The sequence below is a fragment of the Myotis yumanensis genome, unplaced genomic scaffold (assembly GCF_028538775.1).
Source record: "Myotis yumanensis isolate MYYU_CA2020_CCGP unplaced genomic scaffold, mMyoYum1.0.hap1 SCAF_1, whole genome shotgun sequence".
NCBI lineage: Eukaryota > Metazoa > Chordata > Mammalia > Chiroptera > Vespertilionidae > Myotis > Myotis yumanensis.
In genome coordinates, this window is record NW_027223752.1 from 114345138 (window position 1) to 114370445 (window position 25308).

The 25308-nt window shown below is 46.0% G+C and overlaps 2 protein-coding genes across 3 annotated transcripts in view; both read right to left on the minus strand.

Moving 5' to 3' along the window:
• Window positions 1-8282, minus strand: part of PPCDC (phosphopantothenoylcysteine decarboxylase) — a 34648-nt gene extending 26366 nt beyond the window's left edge. Inside the window, exon 1 of the mRNA XM_070430101.1 lies at window positions 8208-8282. The gene's annotated coding sequence lies outside the window, so the exon portion shown is untranslated. The remainder of the gene's footprint in view (window positions 1-8207) is intronic.
• Window positions 636-24464, minus strand: SCAMP5 (secretory carrier membrane protein 5). Of its 2 annotated transcripts, XM_070430083.1 has the most exons (8): window positions 24377-24464; window positions 17283-17368; window positions 9134-9170; window positions 8208-8336; window positions 5202-5358; window positions 3971-4072; window positions 3397-3514; window positions 636-3220 (listed from the first exon to the last, which is right to left on the minus strand). In XM_070430083.1, the coding sequence occupies exons 3-8, from the start codon at window positions 9138-9140 to the stop codon at window positions 3026-3028; spliced, it is 708 nt and encodes a 235-aa protein (XP_070286184.1). In that variant the 5' UTR covers window positions 9141-9170; window positions 17283-17368; window positions 24377-24464; the 3' UTR covers window positions 636-3025. The 2 variants fall into 2 exon arrangements, with proteins under 2 accessions (XP_070286184.1, XP_070286192.1); XM_070430091.1 differs by lacking the exon at window positions 17283-17368 and having other exon boundaries at window positions 24377-24422.
• Between the last annotated feature and the right edge of the window lie 844 nt (window positions 24465-25308).

A 25308-nucleotide genomic window follows, 5' to 3' on the forward strand; every position in this document is an offset into this window, starting at 1 on the left:
AGGCTCACCGTTCTTGATTTTTCTGGTGCTCTCACCTGGGCTTCGTCTAATTGCCCAGCCTCCTCACTCCACACCCCCATCCCACACATAAACACTGCTCATCGTGGGGCATTTAATACTGAATACTTAGCGAGCTTCTTCTGTTTTAAGTGCAAGGGTTACAGAGATAAATCAGACGCATCCCTGCTCTTGAGACAAGCAGGAACACAGAAAATTACAGAATAAGGTCCCCCATGAAGAAGCAGAGGGGTGTAAACACATAGAGGCAGGTAAACCATCTCAGAGGAGGAGTCACTCGGGATGAATCCTGAAGGATGAGCAGGTGCGTAGACTACCAAAACAGCAGTCCATATGGTGTGCGCGGCATGGCAACAGGAAGGCATCTGGAGCAAGCAGGTGGAGGCAACTTTGCCCCGGAGGCTGTTCAGTCAGCTGCCAGTTTCCATCATGAGAGTTGAGTGGGGCCCTCTGTGCTCTTCCTCTGCCCTTGCCTGCAGGGACTATCTGGACCAAACTACCCCTCCCCCACTATTCCAGCCTTCTACTTCCTCCTGCAAACCACCCTACCTCCACACCCCACAGCCCACAGGTGAGGCTCCACAGGCCCAGATGAAGACACATGACACAGCAGGATACACAGGGCCAAATGTTCCCATTTATTATAGTTCACTCAGTTACCACAGACACACTGGCTCAAGCAATTCAACTGCCAGATGGAGAATGGTCTATGTCTCCCAGAAATAAGAATACAAAAACAGGTCACTGGCTGAAAACCTGAGGATTCAAAAAACTGACGTGGGCTTCTTCCACCCCACCCCCCAGACCATCCTGCAGAGATGAATCTGTGCCCAGCCCCATTTCTCATACTAGATCTTTCACCAGAAAAGTGCTTAGCTGCCTGGAGATGCAGCATCCAAGGGCCTGGACAAGCTCAGCCACACACAAGTAGCAGGCCTTCCGAGGACAGTCAGGCATGGTCACATAGGTCTTGGGCCAGGACAAAGGAAAGGCAGGAAGAGAAGGAAATTGACTGGAGATGGTAACCAGCAGGTCCTGGATCCTGGGCTTGCAGCTAGACCACAGGCCTTCTGAAGCTACCACAGAGACTAAGAGAAAGGGAGCCAGAGGTCTAGGCTTGGGGAGAAGACAGGGAAGGAAGAACCTAGACCTAGTGTACTATGGGCTGTAACAAATGCTTTTTGGAGAGAGAGTGGTAGAGGAGAGAGCCAATCACACTCTGGCCCAAGCCTAAGGGACCATTAGAAAGAGAACTTCCCAGAGGCCCTGGCTCCCTTATAGGAAAATTAAGTGCTTGGAGCTCAAAGCTCAGGATCGTAACTGGAAGCCCAGGTGCTGGGTTCCAAGCTGGAGCCAGTCCACAATGGCCAAGCAGGGTTTGGTTCTTCAGGCCAAATACCCAGGTAGGAGAAGGGAGAGTAGGAAATGAGCAGCTACTCCTTGAGTGAGAATCCACTCCCCTCCAGGCCTCAGAGAGCCAGGGTCTTTACCAGCAACATTCCCATAATGCTTGGAGCAGAATAGCCCTATAACCCTGAAATCACTGTCCTGGAAAAGAAAGGGGTTCTGGCAGGGTGAGGAAGGGCCAAGAACCAAGGCCAGTAGGCAGAAGGTAGCAAGTTATCTTGATGTGAAAAAACAAACAAAAGCCAGAGAGGCTCCCTTCCCACCAATACTAATCTGAAATCCCATTCCAGCCATTGAGCCTGCTGAAAAGATTGGCCCTTTGCTTCTTCCTGGGCCCTAAGTTCAAGTGCCCAGAACTGCTCTGTGGCCAAGAGCAAGTTGGCAAGGGGGAGTCATGCAGCCCTCTCAATGGGCCATGCCTGCCCTCTCCTCTGATCTTCCCTCCAGGCCCAGCCCTCTGAGCCTATCCCTTCTACCAGAAGCACACAGAACAGCTACTGCTGCCAGGAATCCAATGGTCAGTCAACTCAGAGACACCTAGTACCTCCCTGCAGGCTTGAATCAGCCAGACATCACCCAGGAAACAATAATTATTTACATATCCTCTACTTCAGCTGTACCTTTGCCTGAACACCACCCAATTCTTCAGGGAAGGCAGGGTAGGGTGGCAGCATCAGGCCACAGCAGCTTGGGGTTTTGGGAGAGACCTAGGCAGAGGGGCTCGAGGGGTCGCTTGGAAGAGAAGCAGGGGAAGCAGAATAGGAAAAAGAGGAGCCTGCCTCTACAGGCTTAGCTCTGAGAGTCAGGGAGATGACCCTGCAATGTCATTCCCTGCGAGACAGGTGCCCAAAGGGCTCTGCATCAGTGTGCCCTCCCACATCAGGGCTAAGGCTCAGCATTCCTATCTGCTTCTTTGATCTGGGAACGGGCTCAGTCTCAGGAGCAGATACTACTGCGACATTCAGCATTGGGGAAGACAAAGAAAAGCCACATGGGGAAGAGAAAAATCCTGGGCAAGAGAATAGACCACAGGGAATGTGACAGCAGAAAGAGAGGAGGGGAAGGGTACTCAAATTAGGAGCAAGGAAAGATCCCCGGCCTGTCCCACCCTCCCACCCACTACCACCACTACCATGAGTGCTAAAGAGTGTCACTTCCCAATAAGACCAAAAGTGGAAACAGTTTCAACTCCTCACCCTGGGGAGGGGGCCAGGCTCTCTCGGCTATGCCTCCTGTCCCATGAGGGGTCCTTGGGCCAAGGTCAGAGGGAGTAGCCAGATGGAGGGTGGGCGGCTGATTTAGTTCTAAATATACATCTAGCACCACAACAGAGACCTCCACTGCACACTACTTTACATGGGACATGGACACAACTACTACCACAACATGGGGCAGCTCCATGTGTAGCCTATAGCTCTCAGAATGCTCAGAGCAAAATCCAAAGGGGCAGGGGATATATATATTTTTTTTTTCTTTCTTTTTCTTTGTACAAAGAGGAGAAAAGGAAAGGGAGAACCCTGCTTGGTCACCACAACAGATTATGTGACTTGAGCCCCATCCCATCATCCCCCAGCCCTGCCTCCCAGTAGACTTGGCTGGCTCACATCTCATTAGAGTATGTGTAGTTGGGGGTGGCAGAATATTGAGTCTGCGGCTGATTCATGGCACCCTGGGCTGCCCCCATGGCTGCATTCTGGGCTGCTTGTTGCACGTGTGGGTTCTTCCATGCCCCCGTGGTCCACTCCTCCTGAGCTTTGCTGAAACTTCCCCCACTGCCCCGGTAGAATTTATGAACCTGGAGGAGGAGGAGCACAAGGAAGAGTTAATCAAAGCTAGTCCCCCCTCCCACCTGTGCTCTGTGCATCAGGAGCAAAGTCCACCAAGCCATTCCACAGTTAGTCCCTGGGGAAACTTCTGGGTCCTAGGCCCTTTCCAAAGCCACCCCCTATGACCCTTGAGGTAACCACGTACCATGCTGAGGGCAATGAAGGAAAAGACAGCCACAACTGTGAACATGATGGTGGGAATGAGCATCACCACCGCTGAGCCAACGTTTGTTCCAAAGAAGGAGATGGTGGCAATCCAGCCGCTGTAGGAAGAGGCCAACTGTGAGGCTACCCAGCACGGTGAAGGTTATCCAGGAACCACCCCACTATATACTGGAGCAAGGGACCATCTCATTGTCACATGGAGAGACCATATTATTGGGTGCAAAGGGACCATCTCACTTATACCCAAAGGGCCTATGTCAGTGGTTCAGGAGAGTCCTCCCCATGGCTCAGGAGATGAACTCCTCAGACATAATGCTTCTTTTCCTCGGGTTCTCCCATGATTTTTGACACTCAGCCCCCAGAAACCACTGTAAGGTCTTCTCCTCAAATGCTATGGCTGTGTCTACTCCAGTAGCTTGAATCCTATCATACTTTCTATAATTCATAGTGTCCTCCCAGGTCAGACAGCTTAGCATATGGAGGTAAGCAAAAGACATTAACAAGGTGCCACCTATGCTAGCCATGGGTCAGTCCCAGATACCTCAGTCTCTTACCAGATGCCCCAGCCTGGGATGCCCACAGCCTGGATGATGCTGATGACCAGCTGGGCCATGAAGGTGAAGAAGAATGCCATGAAACTAAAGGAGCTGTCAGTCCTGCAACAAAGGAGATGGCTCCCATCAGCTGGGCAGAGGGCTAGGGATTCCCTGTCTTCAAGGCCCCCAAGCCCTTCCAAGTTTAAGTGAGTACACAATGGACAGAAGATAGTCAAAAGCCTTAAATGAGAGGCCAAAATGGGACAGTGTTTAACTATGGATCTTTGCAGGATTCCATGTTAGGTCTGTGTGTGCAGCATTACATAGGGAGACATCTCTTCATGAATGGACCACCCACTGGTACATTGGTTGTTGGCCCAACTGGCACAAAAATAGATGGGCCCATTGTGGCAGGAATAAATGACCCCACTGTCAAGAGGATGGACAATTCCATTGGCACCAATACTGCTAGCTCCACTGGTACATGGATGGATGATCCTATATGCTTAGAGACAGAAAGTCCCACTGGCACTAAAATGGACACCCTATTGGCACCAAGACAGTAATTTAATTGGCACATAGTTAGATGGTTTGGTTGGCAAAGACATTTGAGGCACCGGGGATACTACAAAGGCACCAAGACAGGTAGCCTTGTTGGTACATGGATGAATAGTCCAATTGGTACAAAGATTGAAAATTCTATTTGACACAAAGTAGACACCCATTGGCACCAAGACAGCTAGCCCAACTGATACATGGATGGGTGGTCTCTTTGGTACAGAGTTGGATGACCTCATTAGCACATAAATAGTATCACTAGAATATGGATGGCTAGTTCCACTGGTGCATGGATAGATGGTTCACTTGGCACTAAATCAGCTAGCCCTATGGGTACAGGATGAGCATCTCCACCAAGACAGGTGGCCCCATTGGCAACATTTAACATGCAGCTGCCTGGGGAAAGCAAAACTAAAATAGGCGTGGTCTCTACTCTATGTTGCCCACACCTAAGGGCAGAGTGATGAAGAAAGGAACTAAAAGAAAGGCTCTGACTCCCAGCCCTCTCATCCCAGCCTTGAGCTCCCGGGAAGCCCAAATCTTACCTGGCAGTCTGAGCTGAGGGTGAATAGGGAAAGTAAGTTTGGGAGATGGCAAAAAAAAAAAAAAAGTGAGATAATATGTAGAGAAGAGATGGGGAAGGTGAGCAAAGAGGCAGGGTTAGGAGCCGGGGTCAGCACCAACCACTTACTTGAAGGCCTTGTAAATGGGCCGAAACCAGCAGACGTAGGAGCAGGGTGTGAAGAGGATGAGCCAGAGAAAGGCGAGGCCAAAGTTGGTGGCTCCCCCACCTCCAATCAGCCACGCGAGACAGCCCACCAGGTTCACCGCCAGCGTGACGCTGTTCACTGCAGACCCAGGAGCACATGCACACACAGAGACATACACCAGACATGAACACAAACACCAGGCCCATGCAGAGATACATGAGCACCCAGAACAGGTACATACATCCATAACTCAAGACATAACAGTCAAACCCATGCAAACAGAGCAAGCAGAGAGATACGGACAAATACACATGCATACCACATTTACACATATTCACACCCATAACCCATATCAGTGAACACACACACACACACACACACACACACACACACACGAGTACAGATTGTAAGAAAGAAGTCTGGGAGCTCAGACCACCCCTCCCCACACCCAGAGAACAGTCTCCAGAGCAGGAATCCAGGGCCTCAGCCCAGCAAGTCCCATTGAAGGGCTCCAAAGCCTCAGGGTAGTAGAAATGCTCTTTTCCTTTTATGAATGACCTCAGCCCCTGACCCTGCCAGATCCACAGCAATCACCAAGGCCAAGGCATGGGAAACCCATCTTACATCTTCTCTTGCAAGGTAAGGGCACAAAAAGGGGAAAATAAAAGACCTTGTGGAAACATCTATTCAAGCCACTGTATAATCTGCCCTGTACTTAAATGGGGCAGGCAATAGTGGCTGGAATCTCAGTCTTTATCTAATCCATTTTTTAGACAACTATCATGCTACCCACTCCAAGAAGCCTTCCTTCACTACTGCAGCTTTACTCATCTCCCATCCCTCTGATCTCTCACAGACCTGGGTTGCTCTCATGGTTCCCTCAAGTACAAATCCCAGCCCATCAACCAGACTAGAAGCTCCCCAAGAACAATACCCAGGCTCCCCCTCCTCCATGCCCACATAATTTAGCTGAACCTCAGAATCACAGTATCAATGAGTCACAGCCAGTCGGGACCTCAAAGACTCCTTCCTCATCTGATGCTGGCACTAACACACACCCAAGTCTTCTGACACAAGGTAATCCCTTCCTGGAACATTAGGCTGGATCCCTTTAAGGCTCCACAAAGACCTGCTGAATAAACAAAGGAAGAGGGGCTCAAATGGAGCTTCAAACACCCAGGGATGTACTGTACTGGCTTCTGAATAGAACCCTTAAGCATTATATACATTTCTTTGGGAGCAAAGCATCTGGCAGGCACCTAGAGAGGACTTAGGAAGATATTTATAGCCCTTAAATCCAGCTCCTGAATGAGATCTTCTCAGGGGCAGAATTTTCAGAGCCCAGGGTCAGGTGAAATGCTCCCCAAGTCTGCTCTGACAACACCGTCACTCTGCAGGTACACCCATCTCGGGTCTCTCATAATAAGAATGAACATTTCTTCCTATGCATTCAGCTGCATTTCCTCCTTTCCTGTTTACTGCCCCCAAATTTCCTGGAACCTTGGTGTTCTTACTGATTTTATTTGCTCTTTACACAAACTAGACATTAACCTGTTTTAATATTGGTTTACACCTCTCTTCCCAGCCCCATCTCTCTCTAGCTCAGTTGATCTAGTTACCTCTCCTACCAGTTCTTCAGAATTCACATCCATTGACTTGGCCACTTTCTCTCTAGCCATCAACTTTTTTCTATCTCCACTCCTCTCTTTATCTAGCTTAGATGCCATACTTCTCATTTTCTTATTCCCTCCCCTGCCCTGTCATCTGATCACACTCACCTCGGATGAACACAACTCCCATCTGGACCTGAACTGACTGTTACTAGGAAAAAAGGAGACCCCATCCCAAAGGCCTGATAGGACTATAAATTCATGGTAGTCAATCTCAAATGGACCCATGCATGGTCCATAAATTTTGAATAGTGTATCTACCCTGTGTCCACAAACATGCTGTCATTCTAATCCCAGTCTCCTCAAATCTCCTAACCCCACTTCTACATCCTATTTTAATGGAAAAATTCTCTTCAAAACATCTACAGAACTACCCACACCTGTCCCATCCCTTCTTTCTCTCATGTTATATGAGGGGAAATGGCCCCATAGCCACCCAAAGGTCAAGCCAGGACTTGAAACTGAGTTTGTCTGTCCCCATATTCTTTCTATCACTCCATGAAGGACCTGTTGCAAAGACAGTATTCTTTCTCACCTTCCTGGCACAATTAATCATCTCCCCACAGGTAAGTAGCTAAGTGCAGGACTGACTCAAGGCAACATCACATGTGGCAGACCCAGGTTAAGGTCACCCTGTGATGCCTGGTGTTCCCTGGGACTGGTACCCAGCATAGGACAGCCAGATTCCTCTCCTTGCACATGCCGAAAGGGTACCTATGACCCAGCCTAGACACATCCAAGTCTAATCCCCCTACGATGATGCCTTTCCCACCAACCTGCCACAGATCATCAGAAACTAGGGCCTTTACATACCTGACCTCAAAATCTTAGAACATTAGAAGTTCTAAGAGTCCATACAGAGCTCTACGTGGAACCACAGCAGTCACTGAGACAACACCCTTTTCTACAAATGAGAAACCTGCTTCTTGGAAAGTGGAGCAACCAGCCCAGCTTGATCTCAAAGAAAGCAAAAAAAAATGAGGCTTAAGGGAAGAACCCTCTCCAAATCCAGAATCCTGAGGTTCCCTAGAAAACTACTCCAGTGGGAAAGGAAACAGAGAGGAAGAGACAAAGACCCTTATCCAAATGGTCTGTGAATGGGAGATGGGGATTGGTGGGAGGAGAGGCCTAGATCTTGGGGTTGAGGAAAACTGAGGCCCAACTGGGGAGTGGGCCCATGAAAGGAGCCTTTTGGGAGTGAGGGAGGGTGGAGAATTACTGGCCCATGCAGATGCTGCAAGTGGAGCTAAAAAGATAGCCAGCCTGTGGGTACCCCACCCTAGTGCCCCACCTGGATCCCCCATCCATAGCACTCACACATCCAGAGGTAGTAGAGGCGCTTGGTCATGCTGAGGTGCTGGGGAGGGATGTCTGCCTCAAAGTCTTGGTAGAAACATGGCTTCAGTGGGATGAATTTGGGCAGTGGTGGGAAGTTGTTCACTCTTTCTGTGGGTAAAGCACATCACATGTCATCACCTTGAATGTTCTCCTCCCCGACAATCCAATATCATCATGTTTTCCCTGGCCTAGGCTGCCCGGAAGGCCTGTAACCATAGGTCACTTTGCTATCCTTACCCAACAAACCTTCCTCCAGGATGTGTGGTTCCCAAAGTAACCAAAGGCCCCAAGGTAGTGTCACTGCCTCTCAGAAGGAAAACAGTAAATGCTGTCCATCAGGGGTTCAGCATTCTCCTCAGCAGGGAGCCAGTTTCAGGCACTAGTAGGAAGGGTTAGTCTGGAAATGGGGGTTCTAGCCTCAACTCCAATATTCTGCTCTTGGGCAAGTCACTACCCCTCTCCAGATCTCAGTTTATCCAGTGGGATGAGGGTGGAGCTAAATAAATAGTCCCTAAAATTCCCTGCAGCTCTGGCATTCTGTACCTGAACCTTGGGAAATCAGACAACTCAGAAACCAGAAGGACAAAGTCTCAGAGTATTAGAGAGCAATGGTGACAGAGGGGACAGGGACTGTGCCACCCATGCCGCTCATCAGTCCAATGGCCAATAGGACCAGGACATCAGGATGCTTGATCCCTGTTCCCCAGGGTCAGAGATCTGATACAGGGCTAGACAGTGTCATGTTCAGGGTCACCGATAGACAGGCCCAAGTGGGGAACCAGGGAAAACCTGGGGACGAAAGGACCTGACCTCCAAATACTAGGGAAGATAAGGCGACTAGGAAGAGGTCCAACCACCCTATGCTTACTTGAATGTCTTACCCACATGGCCTGTCCTCTCCTTACCTGCCATGATGGCACCAGCTGGCCCAGCCTCTTTGTTCTGAAATGGAAGGAAAGAAAAGCCAGTGAAGGATGAGGATCATGGCCCATCCTAACGAGATACTTTTCTCAGCCCCAGTTGGGCTGGATGCTCCCTGGGGCCAGGCCCTGTTCACACTCTCAGTGGGATGAACCCAATGGAGGCATCTCCCACCTCACAGAGCAATCATTCCACCAGCTACCTCCTTCCACATGGCACAAAGTCTAACCACAGAAAACCCCATTCAAGGATAGGAAAGAAACCTAGAATGGGACCATGCAGGGAAAGGCAAGTGACAGAAAGGGCTGGGGGTACTAGAGACTTCTGAAAGAGGAAATTCTATCCCTTGACGCTGAACACAGCAGAGCCCTGGCCTCAGTCATAGGCTGGGCTCCTCTTCCTCCTGCCTTTGCCTTTGGTTATTTGTTCACTTATTGGGGATTTATAATCTGTCAGGCACTGGGGAAAAAGCATGAATAAGAAAGATATAGTCCCTGTCCTTGAATGAAACAGTCAATAACCTCTGCAGTAAACAATATAAAATGGAAGGATGGCTGCTATGAAAACATACACAGCATATATCAAGGTGATCTAACCTGGTCTGGAGAGTCGGAAATTAAATATAATCAGTAAGAGGTGACCTGAAGACCACAGAGGAGTTGCTCAGGGCAGGGCAGCCTTCTGGGCAGAGAGGAAAGCTCACAGAGATCCTGATGCAGGATCTCTCACTTTTAAACAAGGGAAAGAAGGCCACTGTGGCCAAGGTAGAGTGCAAATGAGGAAACAGCAGGAGTGTAAGGCTGGAGAGACGAGGTAGGCAGGGAGTGATACTTGAGGCCCTTAGGAGCAAGTACGAAGGGGCCGTGAGATGGACTTGGGAATTGGGGGGAGAGAGGCCATCAAGATTTCCTGCCAGCCCTAGCCAGTTAGGCTCAGTGGATAGAGCCTTGGCCTGAGAACTGAAGGGTCCCGGGTCTGATTTTGGTCAAGGATACATACCTTGGTTCAGGCTCGATCCCTGGCCCTGGTCTGGGTGTGTGTGGGAGGCAACCAATCGATGTGTCTCTCTCACATCAATGTTTCTCTCTGCCTCTCCCACTTCCTTCCACTCTCTCTAAATATCAATGGGAAAATATCCTCGAGGGAGGATTAACAAAAAACAAAAAGAAGATTTTCTGCCAGCTTCAACACTGGGGGAAGGGGGCGTGTTAACAGAGAGCCCCATCATAGGAGGCAATCCATGAGAAAAGATGCAGGATCCTGGGGAAGACAAATAGCTGCCACTGACTTGCCAAGTCCTAGGTGTTGTGAGACCTCCAGACAGGCTGCTTTGTAGGCAATGGGGATATTCCAGTTGGAAGTTTCAGTAGGGGGGCCTGACTGAGACATATATTAAGTGAGTTAAGGCTAAGGAAGTAAATGAGCAATCAACTCACTAAAACAGTAATTGGTGGAGCTACATGCACAGCCAAAATCAGAAAATGGTCTATGACCAAGTGCTAAAGCAATGCAACATTTAAAAGTTGGATAGAGCCTGACCAGTGTTGCTCAGTGGTTGAGCGTTGACCTATGAATCAGTAGGTCAGGGTTCAATTCCCAGTCAGGGCACATGCCCAAGTTGCAAGCTCAATCCCTGGTGTGGGGCGTGCTGAAGGCAGTCTATCAATGATTCTCTCTCATCACTGATGTTTCTCTCTCTCTCTCTCTTCTTCTCCTTCCCTCTTTGAAATTAATAAAAATATATATATTTTTTAAAGTTGGATAGAGATTTCTATAAAGTTTAAAAACAGACAAAAAAATCTATGGTGTTAGTGCTGGTTACACAGAGGTGTTGGTTTTGTGAAAATTCATCAAGTATACAATTATGATTTGTGTACTTTCCTATTTGTTATATTTCAATTAAAAGTTTGCTTTTATTTTTTTTGTTTGTTTGTGTGGTTTTTTTTGTTAATTCTCGCCAGAGGATATTTTTCCATTGATTTTTAGGAAGAGTGGAAGGAGAGGGAAAGACAGAGAAACATCGATATGGAAAGATCTCCACAATTACTAGTCATTGAAAAAAATGCAAGATGTTGAACAGTCTATATAATATGCTACCTTTCACATTAAATAAAAGGGGGAGGGGGCCTTGGCCAGGTGGCTCAGTTGGTTGGAGTGTCATCCTGTACATCAAAAGGATGAGGGTTCAATTCTGAGTCAGGGCACATACCTAGTTTACAAGTTTGATCCCTGGGGCGCGTATGGGAGACAACCAATCAACGTTTCTCCTTCACATCGATGTTCCTCTCTCTTTCTCTCTCTCTCTCTTTCTCTTTCTCTCTCTCACCAATAAACATGTCCTCATGAGAGGGTAAATAAGTAATTTTTTAAGAAAGAAAAAAACAAAATACAGACAAGTATAAATAGTATGCCACCTTTTATGTAAGAAATAAAGAGAAAGAAGAAAATGCATATTAATTAGCTTATTTTTGCAAAAGAAACATAGGAAGAATAAACCAGAAACAAATAACATGGTAACCTACATGATGGAAGGGCTGGGAGGAGTCATGAAACTTCTCTAGGTAAAGATTTTTACATATTTTTGTACATATAATGTCTAACATATTCAAAAACTTACACCAGAAATAAACCCTAAAGTTGAAATAAACAAAAACAAATGAAGCTGACACAACCATGGAGAAAAGAATTAGCCACGTAACTTGTCACAGTGCTCTGTGTTCTCTTAGAGAGATCTAGCTCAAGGACAAAATCACTGGAAAAACATCTTATACATTAACAGGTTTTCTGTTACTGGTGGTACCGAGGTGGTGATTCTGAAACTTTGTCACGTGTACTATAGGAGAAAGCTATGAGTAAGTGTGTGTTAATGGGAACCTGGGTTTTCACTGTTAGAGTATGAAGACAGAATATGGAATGTGGGAAGGTAAAAAAGAGCCCTGTGATGTTGGATTTGAATTGGAGGTATCAGTAAGAATGCATGACTTAAAAAATATCTATGGCTAGTCCCAAACCAAGACAAATACAAGGTTAGCCTAGAACAGTGGTCGGCAAACTGCGGCTCGCGAGCCACATGTGGCTCTTTGGCCCCTTGAGTGTGGCTCTTCCACAAAATACCACGTGCGGGCGCGCATGTACAGTGCGATTGAAACTTCGTGGCCCATGCGCAGAAGTCGGTATTTTGTGGAAGAGCCACACTCAAGGGGCCAAAGAGCCACATGTGGCTCGCGAGCCGCAGTTTGCCGACCACTGGCCTAAAACATCTTGTAGTGCCAGAAACGAGTTATTCAATGAATGGAGGCATGTAAAAAGGACACCAGTCTGAAGGGCTACCACCAGCCAAATTTGGGACCATTGAGAGTATCAAAAGTAATAATAAAATAATATAACATACTGAATTTTTAAAAATAATTTGAGTCCAAAGTGACACTCTTATTTTTAAAAGAGAGGGGAAAAGGAAAAAAGAAAGCTCTCCTTTGCAGAAGAATGCTAGCTATGAATGTAAAAGAATTAAAAGACTCTCCCAATTTTGCAGTCACTAAAGAAATAGCTGATTCAGGAAAAAACAGAATAGGAAGGAGACCAAGATGGCGGCGTAGGTAAACACCGCAGACCGCTGCCGCAAACAACCATTTCAAAAATACAACTAAAAGACTGAACGGACATCACCCAGAACCACAGGAAGGCTGGCTGAAGAGAGACTCTACAACTAGAAAGAAAGAGAACAGCAAATCGAGGCTCAGAGGCGGCGCAGTGTGGAAAATACAAAGGTACCGAGGTGCGCGCGCAAAGCGGGCTGGTGGCTGAGGGCGCGGTTGTCGTTTTCTGCCGGGAGTGAGTCTCAGACTCTGGGCTCCAGATCCGGGCGAGTCTCTAGGGACCCAGACTCAAACGGGAGAAGCGGGATTATCCGGCATCAGTTGGGACCTGAGGGCAGCTTTCTCTCCGAGGTTTGCAGCGGCTGCCGGGGTTCTGAGAAGCAGAGCCTCTGGGAACGGGACTGAGCGTGGCCATAACTGCTCCCTCCGCCCGCCCTGTTGATCCCGCCCCGCCCAAAACCTGCGCACAGCCATTTGCCGATCGCCTCAGGCAAAGGCTGGATTAGCACCTCCCCAGAAGGCAGACGTTTTCCACACAGCTGATTCCTATAGCCAGTCGGCCTGGGGGTCAAATCCCTCTAGTGTTAACTACAACAATTAAGGCTTGGCTAGAACAAGACTGCGCACAGAGACCACAAGGGGTTGCACCAAGAAAGCATAAAAGATGCGGAGACAAAAAAACATGACAGAAATGGAGGATATGGAGCTAAGAATCGCAATTTTGAGGGCTTGCCATAAATTTGTGCAGAGCCTCACGAAAACTAATGAGACCCTCGATGCTACGATAAAGAAATTAGAAAGTAAGCATACACGGACTGAAATAAAGAATATTATACCCAATAGCAGACCAGAGGAGTACAATAATCAAACCAAAGATTCGACAAAAAACACCCAATTGGAAAAGCAAAATGAAAAAAGAATCCGAAAGTGTGAAGATAGTGTAAGGAGCCTCTGGGACAGCTTTAAGCGGTCTAATATCAGAGTCATTGGAGTGCCAGAAGATGAGAGACAGCAAGATATTGAAAACCTATTTCAAGAAATAATGGCAGAAAACTTCCCCCACCTGGTGAAAGAAATGGACTTACAGGTCCAAGAAGCGCAGAGAACCCCAAACAAAAGGAATCCAAAGAGGACCACACCAAGACACATCATCATTAAAATGCCAAGAGCAAAAGACAAAGAGAAAATCTTAAAAGCAGCAAGAGAAAGAGGCTCAATTACCTACAAGGGAATACCCATACGACTGTCAGCTGATTTCTCAACAGAAACTTTGCAGGCCAGAAGGGAATGGCAAGAAATATTCAAAGTGCTGAATACCAAGAACCTACAACCAAGATTACTTTATCCAGCAAAGCTATCATTCAGAATTGAAGGTCAGATAAAGAGCTTCACAGATAAGGAAAAGCTAAAGGAGTTCATCACCGCCAAACCAGTATTATATGAAATGCTGAAAGGTATCCTTTAAGAAGAGGAAGAAGAAGAAAAAGGTAAAGATACAAATTATGAACAACAAACATGCATCTATCAACAAATGAATCTAAGAATCAAGTGAATAAATAACCTGATGTACAGAATGAACTGGTGATTATAGTAGAATCAGGGACATAGAAAGGGAATAGACTGACTATTCTTGGGGGAAAAAGGGGTGTGGGAGATGCGGGAAGTGACTGGACAAAAATCATGCACCTATGGATGAACACAGTGGGTGGGGAGTGAGGGTGGAGGGTGGGGTGGGAGCTGGAAGGAGGGGAGTTATGGGGGGAAAAAAGAGGAACAAATGTAATAATCTGAACAATAAAGATTTAATTAAAAAAAAAAAAAAAGAAAAGAAACAGAATAGATGCCGAAACCGGTTTGGCTCAGTGGATAGAGCGTCGGCCTGCGGACTGAAAGGTCCCAGGTTCGATTCCGGTCAAGGGCATGTACCTTGGTTGCGGGCACATCCCCAGTGGGGAGTGTGCAGGAGGCAGCTGGTCGATGGTTCTCTCTCATCGATGTTTCTAACTCTCTATCTCTCTCCCTTCCTCTCTGTAAAAAATCAATAAAATATAAAAAAAAAAAAAAAAAAAGAAATAGCTGATTCAGGCAAGGATCATCAATAAATGCTAAGCCTTTCACTGGGTGAAAGATTGTTCGAAGAGAGTCACAGAGTCTCAAAGTACTAGGCCAAAGATGACTGAATTACAAAAGGAAACAGGAACTTATCCTGTGAAGAAAGCTAGAGAAGCCACCTTAACAAGATGATCAAACTAAACCTCACCAATAATGAGACAAATGGACATTATGGCCTCCCAATGTGAGCAAGGAGACTGCACAGCATCACCTGTATAGTATTCAGACCCAAAATGTTTAACCTGAATCTAATCATGAGGAACAGTCAGACAAATCCAAGTTGTGAAGCATTCTAAAACCTACAATGACCCAGACTGTTAAAAAAAAGCCAACATCTGAAAAATAAAAAAAAAGACAAAGGTAATTTTTTTTTTTTAAATATATTTTATTGATTTTTTACAGAGAGGAAGGGAGAGAAATAGAGAGCTAGAAACATCGATGAGAGAGAAACATCGATCAGCCGCCTCCTGCACATCCCCCACTGGGGATGTGCCCGCAACCCAGGTACATGCCCTTGACCGGAATCGAACCTGGGACCCTTCAGTTCACAAGCCGACGCTCTATCCACTGAGCCAAACCGGTTTCGGCGACAAAGGTAATTTTTAAGAGATAAGGGATTTTCTAAACTAATGGAAACTAAAAATACATGGCAATGGAAACCATTGTGTGAACCTTGATTAAGGGAAATACTATAAAGAACATCACTGAGGGAAAAAAACATCACTGGAGTAACAAAGGAAACTTGAATATAGACTCTAAACTAGATAATATTGTGCCTATGTTACATTTCTAGAGTGGGATAATAGTATCAAGGTTGTAGGACATGCCTGTTCTTAGGAAAGATGTGTTCAAGTGTTTAGGGAAAAAGTATCATGATGTCACTTCAAATAGTTCATAAAAGAAGAAATGATAAAGAGATAGATATAGACAGAATCAAAGCAAATGTAGCACATGTTCACAACTGGTGAATCTGGGTGAAGCTATATACAGTAAAAAGTGCCCCTTCTGTGGCCTTTCACCTGGGTATACGGTAACTGCACAATAAAGCAATTCACATTTAATATTATTATTTCAGTAGGAGTCCTCTTTTATCTAATGTAATTGAGACTAAAAGTTGGTCAATTAAACAAAAAGTCAGAAGTATCATTTAAAATAGGTATTTGGCCCTACCTGGTTTGGTTCAGTGGATAGAGCGTTGGCCTGTGGACCAAAGGGTCCCAAGTTTGATTCTGGGCACGCACCTTGGTTGCAGGGTCCTACCCGGCCTGGGTCCTGGTCAGGAGCATGCAGGAGGCAACCAATCAATGTGTTTCTCTCACATCAATGTTTCTCTCTGTCTTTCCCTTTCTCTTCAACTCTCTCTAAAAGATCAATGGAAAAATATCCCCGGGTGAGGATGAACAAAAATAAATAAATACATACATATATACCTGCTCATTATTTAAGAAAAATAAATAAATAAAGTTATATGTATTTGGTCTGACTGGTGTGGGTCAGTGGCTAAGCATAGACCTATGAACCAGGAGCTGACAGTTTAATTCCTGGTCAGGGCACATGCCTGGGTTTTGGGCTCAATCCCTAGTAGGGGGTGCACAGGAGGCAGCTTATCAATGATTCTCTCTCATCATTGATGTTTCTATCTCTCTCTACCTCTCCCTTCCTCTCTCTGTAATCAATAAGAATTTTTTTTTAAAGTGTTCCTTTCAATATTTCTTCAACTTCAGCACGCAAGTTGAAAAATATGAATGTCAGTCATGGGTGGGTTATAACACATTGAATGAAAATAATGTACAAGTCTAGGGTGACATACAAAAGAAAGAGAGAGAGGAAAGGAAAAGTTCTAATAATAGAAAGAATCACAGAATTTTTTAAAAAATCACCATTTGTAGCCCTTGTATAAGAACTGATACAAGCAAGGATGATCAATGGCTGTTAATAAGAGAATCACACAGTTTGAGTACCACACCCTAGATTAGTTACAAATCACAACAGAGGAAAAGTAGTTCAATAATGAGAAGATCTGGCAGACCAAGTGACCAAATTTAGCATTTCTGGTAATGGGACCAAAGGACATCATGCATCTCCTGACACACAGAAAGACACAAGATCATCTATATAGTGTTGTTGCCAAAATGTTTACTTTGAAAATAGTATGAAAAAATACCCTGAAAAATCCAGATTGTGGAAAATTCTCCAAGACAAATGTTAATGTCATGAAAGACAAAAAACTGGTAGGGAGACTCATCTAAATTAAAAGAAGACTTAAGAGACACACAGCCAAATGCAATGAATGATCCTTTAGTGAATCCTAGAATTTTAAATCACAGCTCTAAAGGACATGTTTAGGACAAGTAGAGAAATCTGAAAATAGATTGCATAGTAGATATTATTATTCAGTGTTAAATTTCTTAGGTGTTGTGGTTACCTAGGAGAATATCTTTGTTCTTAGGAGATACATGCTGAAGTATTTACAGGTACAGTGTCTTGTCTGCAACTTACTTTCAAATGGTTCTGCAAAAAAAAAAAAAAAAAAAGATAAATAGGTAAAGCAAATGTGAAAAATATTAATAATTGATGAATCCAGGTGACATACCTTAGTACAGGTGTTCATTGCACTGTTCTTTAAACCTTTTTGTAGCTTTGAAATTTTTCAAAATAAAATATTGAGGGGAAAATATACACACACACACAGGGTGGGGCAAAAGTAGGTTTAGAGTTGTGTGTATGAGAAACACTGAGTTTATTCTTGCACTATTATTTATTAATCATTGTGTTATTTTCCATATGAATAACTGTAAACCTACTTTTGCCCCACCCTTATGTATTTGGTAATAGATACTCAAAGAATCTCTAGGATATCAAGGGGAAAAAATGTGGCTCCCTAGGGGACAGAGAAACTGAATACATGTGGAGCAAGTGGGGAAAAAGAATTGTTACTATGTATCTTTAGACTATCTACCCCAAGACATCATGGATTTTAAGAGAGAGTGTTAATTTTATTTACACACACAAAATAATACTGCCAAATTGTAATTTTAAGATGCCAAAAATTTTAAGACACAGACATTAAAATGTTTTCTGAAATATCAAAATGTTCATTTTAGTACTGATGAAATTTGGGACATCTTTTCAAATTATGAATCATGTGAATGTATTTATTACCTGTTTGAAAAAACAAATGGAAAAAAAGTCAGGCTAAAGAGGATAAGCTGGCAAAGAATGAGAGGAAGCAACTGATGAGGCAGAAGAGAGTGGAGTCTCCAAAGTCAGTAGACAGTGAACAAATACGACAGCAGGAAAAGGACTGGGCCGAAAATGTTCATTATACTCAGTAACAACAAGTCATCTGTGATCCCAAAAAGAATTGTTTTGGAAGGTTGGGGATCAGAGTGGCAGCCAAATTAGATCTATAGTCGAACAGGTAAGCAGGTGTAGACAGCTCTTTGAAAAAGGGTGCCTATGCCTAGGAAGAGAATAGAGAGAGATAAGGCACTAGCTAGGTGGGACATAGGGTCCAGGAAGAGATATGGCTGATGGTTGTTTAAGATGGAAATAAATAAGCTAGAGATGTGAAGGATCCAGGGAAAAAGTTGCAATTACAATAGACAGAAGTTAACCCTTTAAAGAGGAGAAGCATGGGACCCAGTGCAAGGAGGTAAGACAAGCCTCAGTCCTAAAAGGTAGGAAGGAGAGCATGATGCAAGCAGATGCAGGCAGGCTTAAGGCCTTGGAAAGGAGAGTGAGAGTCCCATGTATCTGCTTCAATTTTTTCTGTAATATTGGAGACATGTTGGAGTTGAGAGGGAGGAAGTCAAAGTAGAGGATCCAGCTAAATTCATGAGCAATTACAACACAGCCTGAGAAGTGCTCTGGGAGAGCAAGTACAAAAAGCTGTAGGAACATAGCAGAGCATCTCCCTGATTTGACCTGGAGGAACCAGGGAAGGCTTCATACAGATGAATCCTGAAGGATGAGTAAGAGATAGCTAGGGAAAAAGAGAATCAGGAAAACAGGTGTGAAGATCAGGAGACCAACAGCCTAGTACAGGGGTGGGCAAACTTTGACTCGAGGGCCACAATGGGTTCTTAAACTGGACCGGAGGGCCGGAACAAAAGCATGGATGGAGTGTTTGTGTGAACTAATATAAATTCAAAGTAAACATCATTACATAAAAGGGTACGGTCTTTTTTTTTTTTTAGTTTTATTCATTTCAAACGGGCCGGATCCGGTAGTTTGCCCACGGCTGGCCTAGTGTATCCAAGGAACAGAAAAAAGTAGAGCCAAGAAGTGGGAGGGACAGAAAGGCAAAAATAGGGTTGATAAATGGGAGGGGCCAGGGTCATCCAGGCCTTGAAGGCCATGGGCAGGATTTGAGCTTTATTCTCAGAGTCCTGTCAGCCACTGAAGAATTTTATTATTCTTCTTCTTTTTAAAAATATAGAGCCTTCGCACGGCCTGTGTTGCTCAGTGGTTGAGCACTGACCCATGCACCAAGAGGTCACTGGTTTGATTCTGGGTCAAGGCACATGCCGCAGGCTTGAGCTCCAATAGGGGGCATGCAGGAGGCAGCCAATTGATGATTCTCTCTCATAATTGATGTTTCTATCTCTTCCTCTCCCTTCCTCTCTGAAGTCACTTAAAGTATATTTTTTAAAAGATTATGTTATTTGTTTTCTTTATTTTTTATCTTTCTTTTCTAATATTTCTACAATGGTCATATATCATTTTTGCAAAAAGACAAAGCCACTGGTTTAAAACAGCAGCAACTAGTGGAGAACACAGGGTTAGAAAGTTTTTTCCAGATAGAAAATGAGCTTATTTACAAGCTGGTACAGTTAGAAGGGAAAATAGCTGATGGACATTAGTATCTCAGGAGACAGAGGGCCAGCTTCCGTAGCACAGAATAGGCATATTAGACTAGGACCCTTCCCTCTGCTGAGATTCAAGAAGTGGAGAAACATGGGTGTGGTTCCACTTCTCCCACAAACCCCCAATCACCCTTTCCATAAATAAAGGGTTTGGAGAGAGTAGCCCAGTTTGGAATACTCCTCCCATGAAATGAAACTAGGAGTTGTTGGGAAGAGGGAAAGGATTTCTTTCTTTGTCTTTCTTTCTTTCTTTCTTTCTTTCTTTCTTTCTTAATAATCACAATTTTTTTTTACTTTTTTGCAATAATCATAAAATCATGCTGGCCCAATATTTCATCATTTATTTATTATTTCTCATCTGATGTATTCTTATTTACCTGTTACATTTTGATGTTCATTTGTTACTAATTAATTCCACTATGTCCTCCTCAGCCAAAGGTGCTATGTCTTTCATTTAGTTAATATGATGTAGTTTCATAGGCCAAACAGTATGCATAATGCGTGTGGTAAGAGTAGAATAACTGTTCACTATTGTTAGGGAGCATGACCTTTGAGGATGTCTGGAAATCAGATCTTCCTTCAAAATTTGACAAATCATGAGTTCACTAATTGACAAATAATTTGAACTAAAGTGAAGTACTATCTAAATTTAAATAACAACTCATTTTGGCAAGGTTTCTCTATGCTATGACTAAGGTGTATGTAGCTATTTAATTTGTTAATGTTTGGCCATGCCATTGGTCAACATTGGGGCTTAAATTTCAGGCCCTTGACACTCTAAACCAGCCCTGGGCAAACTACAGCCTGCGGGCCGGATCCGGCCCGTTTGAAATGAATAAAACTAAAAAAAAAAAAAAAAAAGACCGTACCCTTTTATGTAATGATGTTTACTTTGAATTTATATTAGTTCACACAAACACTCCATCCATGCTTTTGTTCCGGCCCTCCGGTCCAGTTTAAGAACCCATTGTGGCCCTCGAGTCAAAAAGTTTGCCCACCCCTGCACACTCAGTAAGTCAGTGTTCTCTATCTTGCCTCCCGACCTTACTTACGTCACTAAAGAAATACCTTTATATTTCATTAGTATTCTTCTCTCTACCTTCCTCCTTTCTCTCAAGAGTCCCCAGTGATGAGGGAAAGGATTTCTAAAAAAAAAAAAAAAAAAAAAAAATGGTGGCGGGACAGCTGAGGCTGGAGACCCCGCATGAAAGTAGAACCAAACTGCTCTGGTATGTGAATTGCGACTTCTGCTGCTGGGTTGGGACACGCAGGCAAAGTGGCAGGTTAGTTGAGGGCATGGGCCAGAGAATGGTTAAAATCCTGGACTATGGGATCCAGATAAGACATAGAAGGTATGATGCTCATCGTATAGAAAAAATGGAGGTATCAGAGAACGAGAGGTCTCTTTAGGGTCCCAAAGTAGGTAAAGTAAAAGTTGGACTGTGGTCAGAGTATACTGGAATTTAAGATTTCAGAGGTAGTCACATGCCAATAATGACCACACTCAGGAGTACCTGGTAGAAAGGGTGGCAGGAAGAGGCATTGCCTCCCATGAGACAATGGGATGTGGAGTGGGAGACTTGTCCAGCACTGAAGTCCTCCAAGGAAAACAAGGAAGAGAGAGAGATAACTGGGTAGTAACTGGATTCTAGGGGGCTTAAAGGAGGAGACTCTAATCCTGGCTCCAGCCTTACCTCTGTCCCTCGTCCCAGGCTATCTTCCAAAGGTGTGCCCATGGTTACAGAGAAGTCAGTGTAGCAGAGTATGGATGACACAGAGTGGGATAAGCCAGAGCTCATGGCCAGAGCACAGGGCAAGTCTGCTTCATTTGTATATGAAGGTTAGCCCAGAAAGAACTTAGGCTTGGGAGGGCTGCAGGAGGCTATGGTCACAAGAATGGAAGGCTCCAGGCTCCTCTGCTGTTATTTCAGTGTGTGTGTGTGTGTGTGTGTGTGTGTGTGTGTGAGTGAGAGAGAGAGAGAGAGAGAGAGAGAGAGAGACAAAGATAGAGAGACTGACAGAGACAGAGAAAGAAATGAGTGGCCTCAGCAAACCAAATTTCTTGACTACAAAATGGGAAAAGTAGCAATTTTGTTCCTCAAAATGTTTTTGGTGATGGGTGAGGGTGCTATCTATAATAATAAAAGCATAATATGCTAATTAGACCGGACAGCCCAACAACGTTCCGGATGAAGCCGGGGCTGCAAGGGCTGAGCCCCTTGCATGAATTTCGTGCATTGGGCCTCTAGTATATATATAGCAAAATAACCTGAGAAAAAAATAAGATAGCAAATACTACCTGAATTTTGTTTTAAAAACCCAGATTATTATTTATTCCATTTCTTACTGTGAAGCTGGGAGAATAGAAGATCCCACAGTGGAGAGAGTGAGGCCCATGGCAAAGAGAAGAGACTCAAGCCATGACTCAGATTAAGCCAGAGTCCTGGGGCTGGTTCCAGGGCTGCCTGCTGCCCAGCCTTCCCTCCTCCCCAGCATGAGCCCTTCATCCTTGGTATAGAAATGGTAATTTTCTTCCTGCCTGCCTAGAGCCCAAGATGGAAGTTTTCCCTTCTTGCTCAACCTCTGGTCCCCTTATCCCACCCCTAACTATGAAGTCCCAGAACTATGAATCATGCTGAGAAAGTAACACTCTCCTGGCATTGCTATCACTGTCCTATGATGACTCTTTAGTAGCACCTACTGAACCTGTGCCTAGCATTCAAGGCCTATGCCAATCAGCTACAAAGCTATCCCACTACCCTTTGCTTCTCTACCACAGGCTGACCTGCTTCCCACACAACCCAGTTTCATTCATGAGATCATGTCTATCCACCCCTCTGCTTGCAGTGCCCCTAAATAAGAGACCTGTCAGCTCCTCTAAGTCCTACTGTTTTCTCACATCCTATCTCCCCTGGGAAACCTTTCAAATATCCCTGCTATACATCCTACTGCTTAAATTCTGAACCAGTTATTGGCCACCAAGCGGTCACTCATTCTCATCCAATCTCTTCCTCGGTCTCTCATGGATGGGCTTTCCAGAAGGGACCCAACACAGGGCAGGACACAGAGCACTGTCAACCTGTGTTCCTGCTTAAGACCTGGATACCCTCCCAAAAGGTGGGAGAGGAGCAACTGATGCCCTGCCCCAACTGCTATGCCCACAGCTTCTGTCAGCCCTGCTGTCCCACCTCCAGGAAACCTTCAGAGACACCAGGCTATATCAGCAGGGAAGGAAGTGCAGCCCCTAAAGGAAATGTGAGGAGCAGCAGGGAGAGGGAGGTAGAGAGAGGAGAAAAGGAAAAGGGAGATGAACTGGGAAGGATGCTCTAAATTAGGACAAGCAGCCTCCTCAAGGGAGGTCAGTACTTAATCCTATTATTTCATCCCTAAAGAAAGGTGCTGGCAAAAAGATGCCCAGAGAGAGGAATAGCCAGCCAGGGAAAGGACTCCATAGGCTTGTAGACCTAAGAAGACCCTCTTTCTGTGGCCCATTCACCAAAGAGACTCCTCTCTCAGCTTTGAGGGGTTTGACTTCAGGTTCACCAAACCCAGATCAAATCTCAACTAGCAAGACTTGTGTAGCCTCCCCAGAAAAATCATTCCCACCAGTAATGCCCCTGAAAGAACCATCTCCCTCTTTCAAAGCGCTGCCCCTCAGAGGTAGAACCAGTAGCTGCAAAATTCTTTAGACTCCCCCACCGCATGGGCTCACAGGCAGGCTCCCCAACAGCTGTGCTTAATTCCCATCTCTATGCCTTTGCCTACCATTCCCCAGGAATCCCCTCTCTTCCCATCCAAATTTCACCTCCTCCAGGAAGTCTCTTATTCGCTGGCTCTTGCTCCCCTTTCTCCTTGTGCTCCTTGTGTCCACCGGAAGGTCTGTCTGGCCCTCCCTAAACTACCCATCTGAGAGCTGGGGCAATTCTCAGTCTCTACTTGGTTCCCCTACCTCCCAGATCAAAAGCTCCCGAAGGCAGGCAGGGGAAGGGACGGGTTCCCCAACACCTCACCCTTATCCTCGTGACCGACTCCAGCCAGCGTTGGAATTAGCTACATGCGGCACACCCAACACACCACCTCAGCCCTGGGGGACCCCAGGCTCAAGCCACTGCACCCCACCCCCGCCCCCCGCAAACCCTGAGGCGGCTCAGACCAGCAGTCCAAAGGTCGGTCGCCCCTGGGAGGCGGGGGTGGGGTGGAGGTGGGGGAGTAACAACCTGGGTCCACCAGCAGGTGCGCCTCTAGTGAGGAAGGACGCAAAGGATGCCACAGTCACCCCGCCTCCAGTCGCCCCCGTCCCCTATGGCGTGCACCATCCCCAGGAAAGAGAACACCGGTTTCCAGGGGGAGAATGGAGGGCCCAAGGCCCAGTCAGGCTCCAGAATCCAGAGGTCTGACGTCACCCAAGAATGCGGGTTTCCTCTAGGGAGCTAAGGATAGGGATGGTGGGAGCTGGAAGGCCTGGGAGAATACGGGGATCCAAACTGGAAAGGTGACCTCGACTCTCCACCTCTCCAGCATCTCGGCCAGCCTCCTGCGTCCAAAGGTGAAGCGTAGTGGGTACAAAGTGGAGAAGGGGTGACCCCCGCCCCTCGCCCTGCGCCCAGCTTCCCTGCAAAGCCCTTCTCCGAGCCTTCAGGCCCGGACTCACCCGCTGCTGTCGCTCGGATGCCGAAAGTCCGCGGCGCTGCCCAGAGCTGCGCTGCACCCGGCGATGCGGCGCCAAGCCCGCCGCAAGGCGCTCGGTCCTGGGAGCGGGGAGCGCGCGCCGCCCCTGACCGCAGCAGCTCTCGCGAGACTCCCGCTCCACTTCTAAGGCCTTTCTCCCTGCTCTCGCGAGAAAGAAGTCCAGGACGCCTCCGCACGTTCCCGGAGCTATCCGAGGTCCTAAGTCCTGCGCGATCAGGGGCATGGCGGGGACGTGGAGGAAGAAACCCAGGGACGGGAGCCTGGTACCAGCAGCCGAAGCTTCAGCTTCTAAGTCTGTAAACTGGGGAATAACCCCCAAGCCGGTTCCAGAGGCCTCTGGGATTTACCAGAAAGGAGGAGTGAGAAAGTTTTGTGAACAGAACATGGTGACTGATGAAGGTCCTTCAGATCCACATCCAAGGGGATGGAGGACAGAAGATCAGAGATGAGACATGAAGAGAGAGAGACATATGCACACGAGACACGGAAAGGCAAGAGGAGAGCCGTGGAGATAGAGATACAGAAACTTGTAGAGAAAAAAGATATGGAAAGAGAGAAAGGGAAGAGAACATGATAAAATGAGAAAAAATATAATAGAAACAGCGCTGGCCTGTGTCGCTCAGTGGTTAGACCGTCGGCCGGCTCACCGAAGGGTGGTAGATTCGATTCCTGGTCAAGGGCACGTACCTGGGTTGCAGATTCGCTCGTGATGAAGGCAACCAGTGAATGTGTCTCTCTCACATCGATGTTTCTCTTCCTCTCTGCCTCCCTCCCTCTCTCCTTCCCTATCCTCCCTTTCTCTCTTCCACTCTCTCTGAAAAGCAATGGAAAAAAATATCCTCAGGTGAGGATTAAATTAACCAAAAAAAAATTCTTTTTAAGAAATAGGGACAG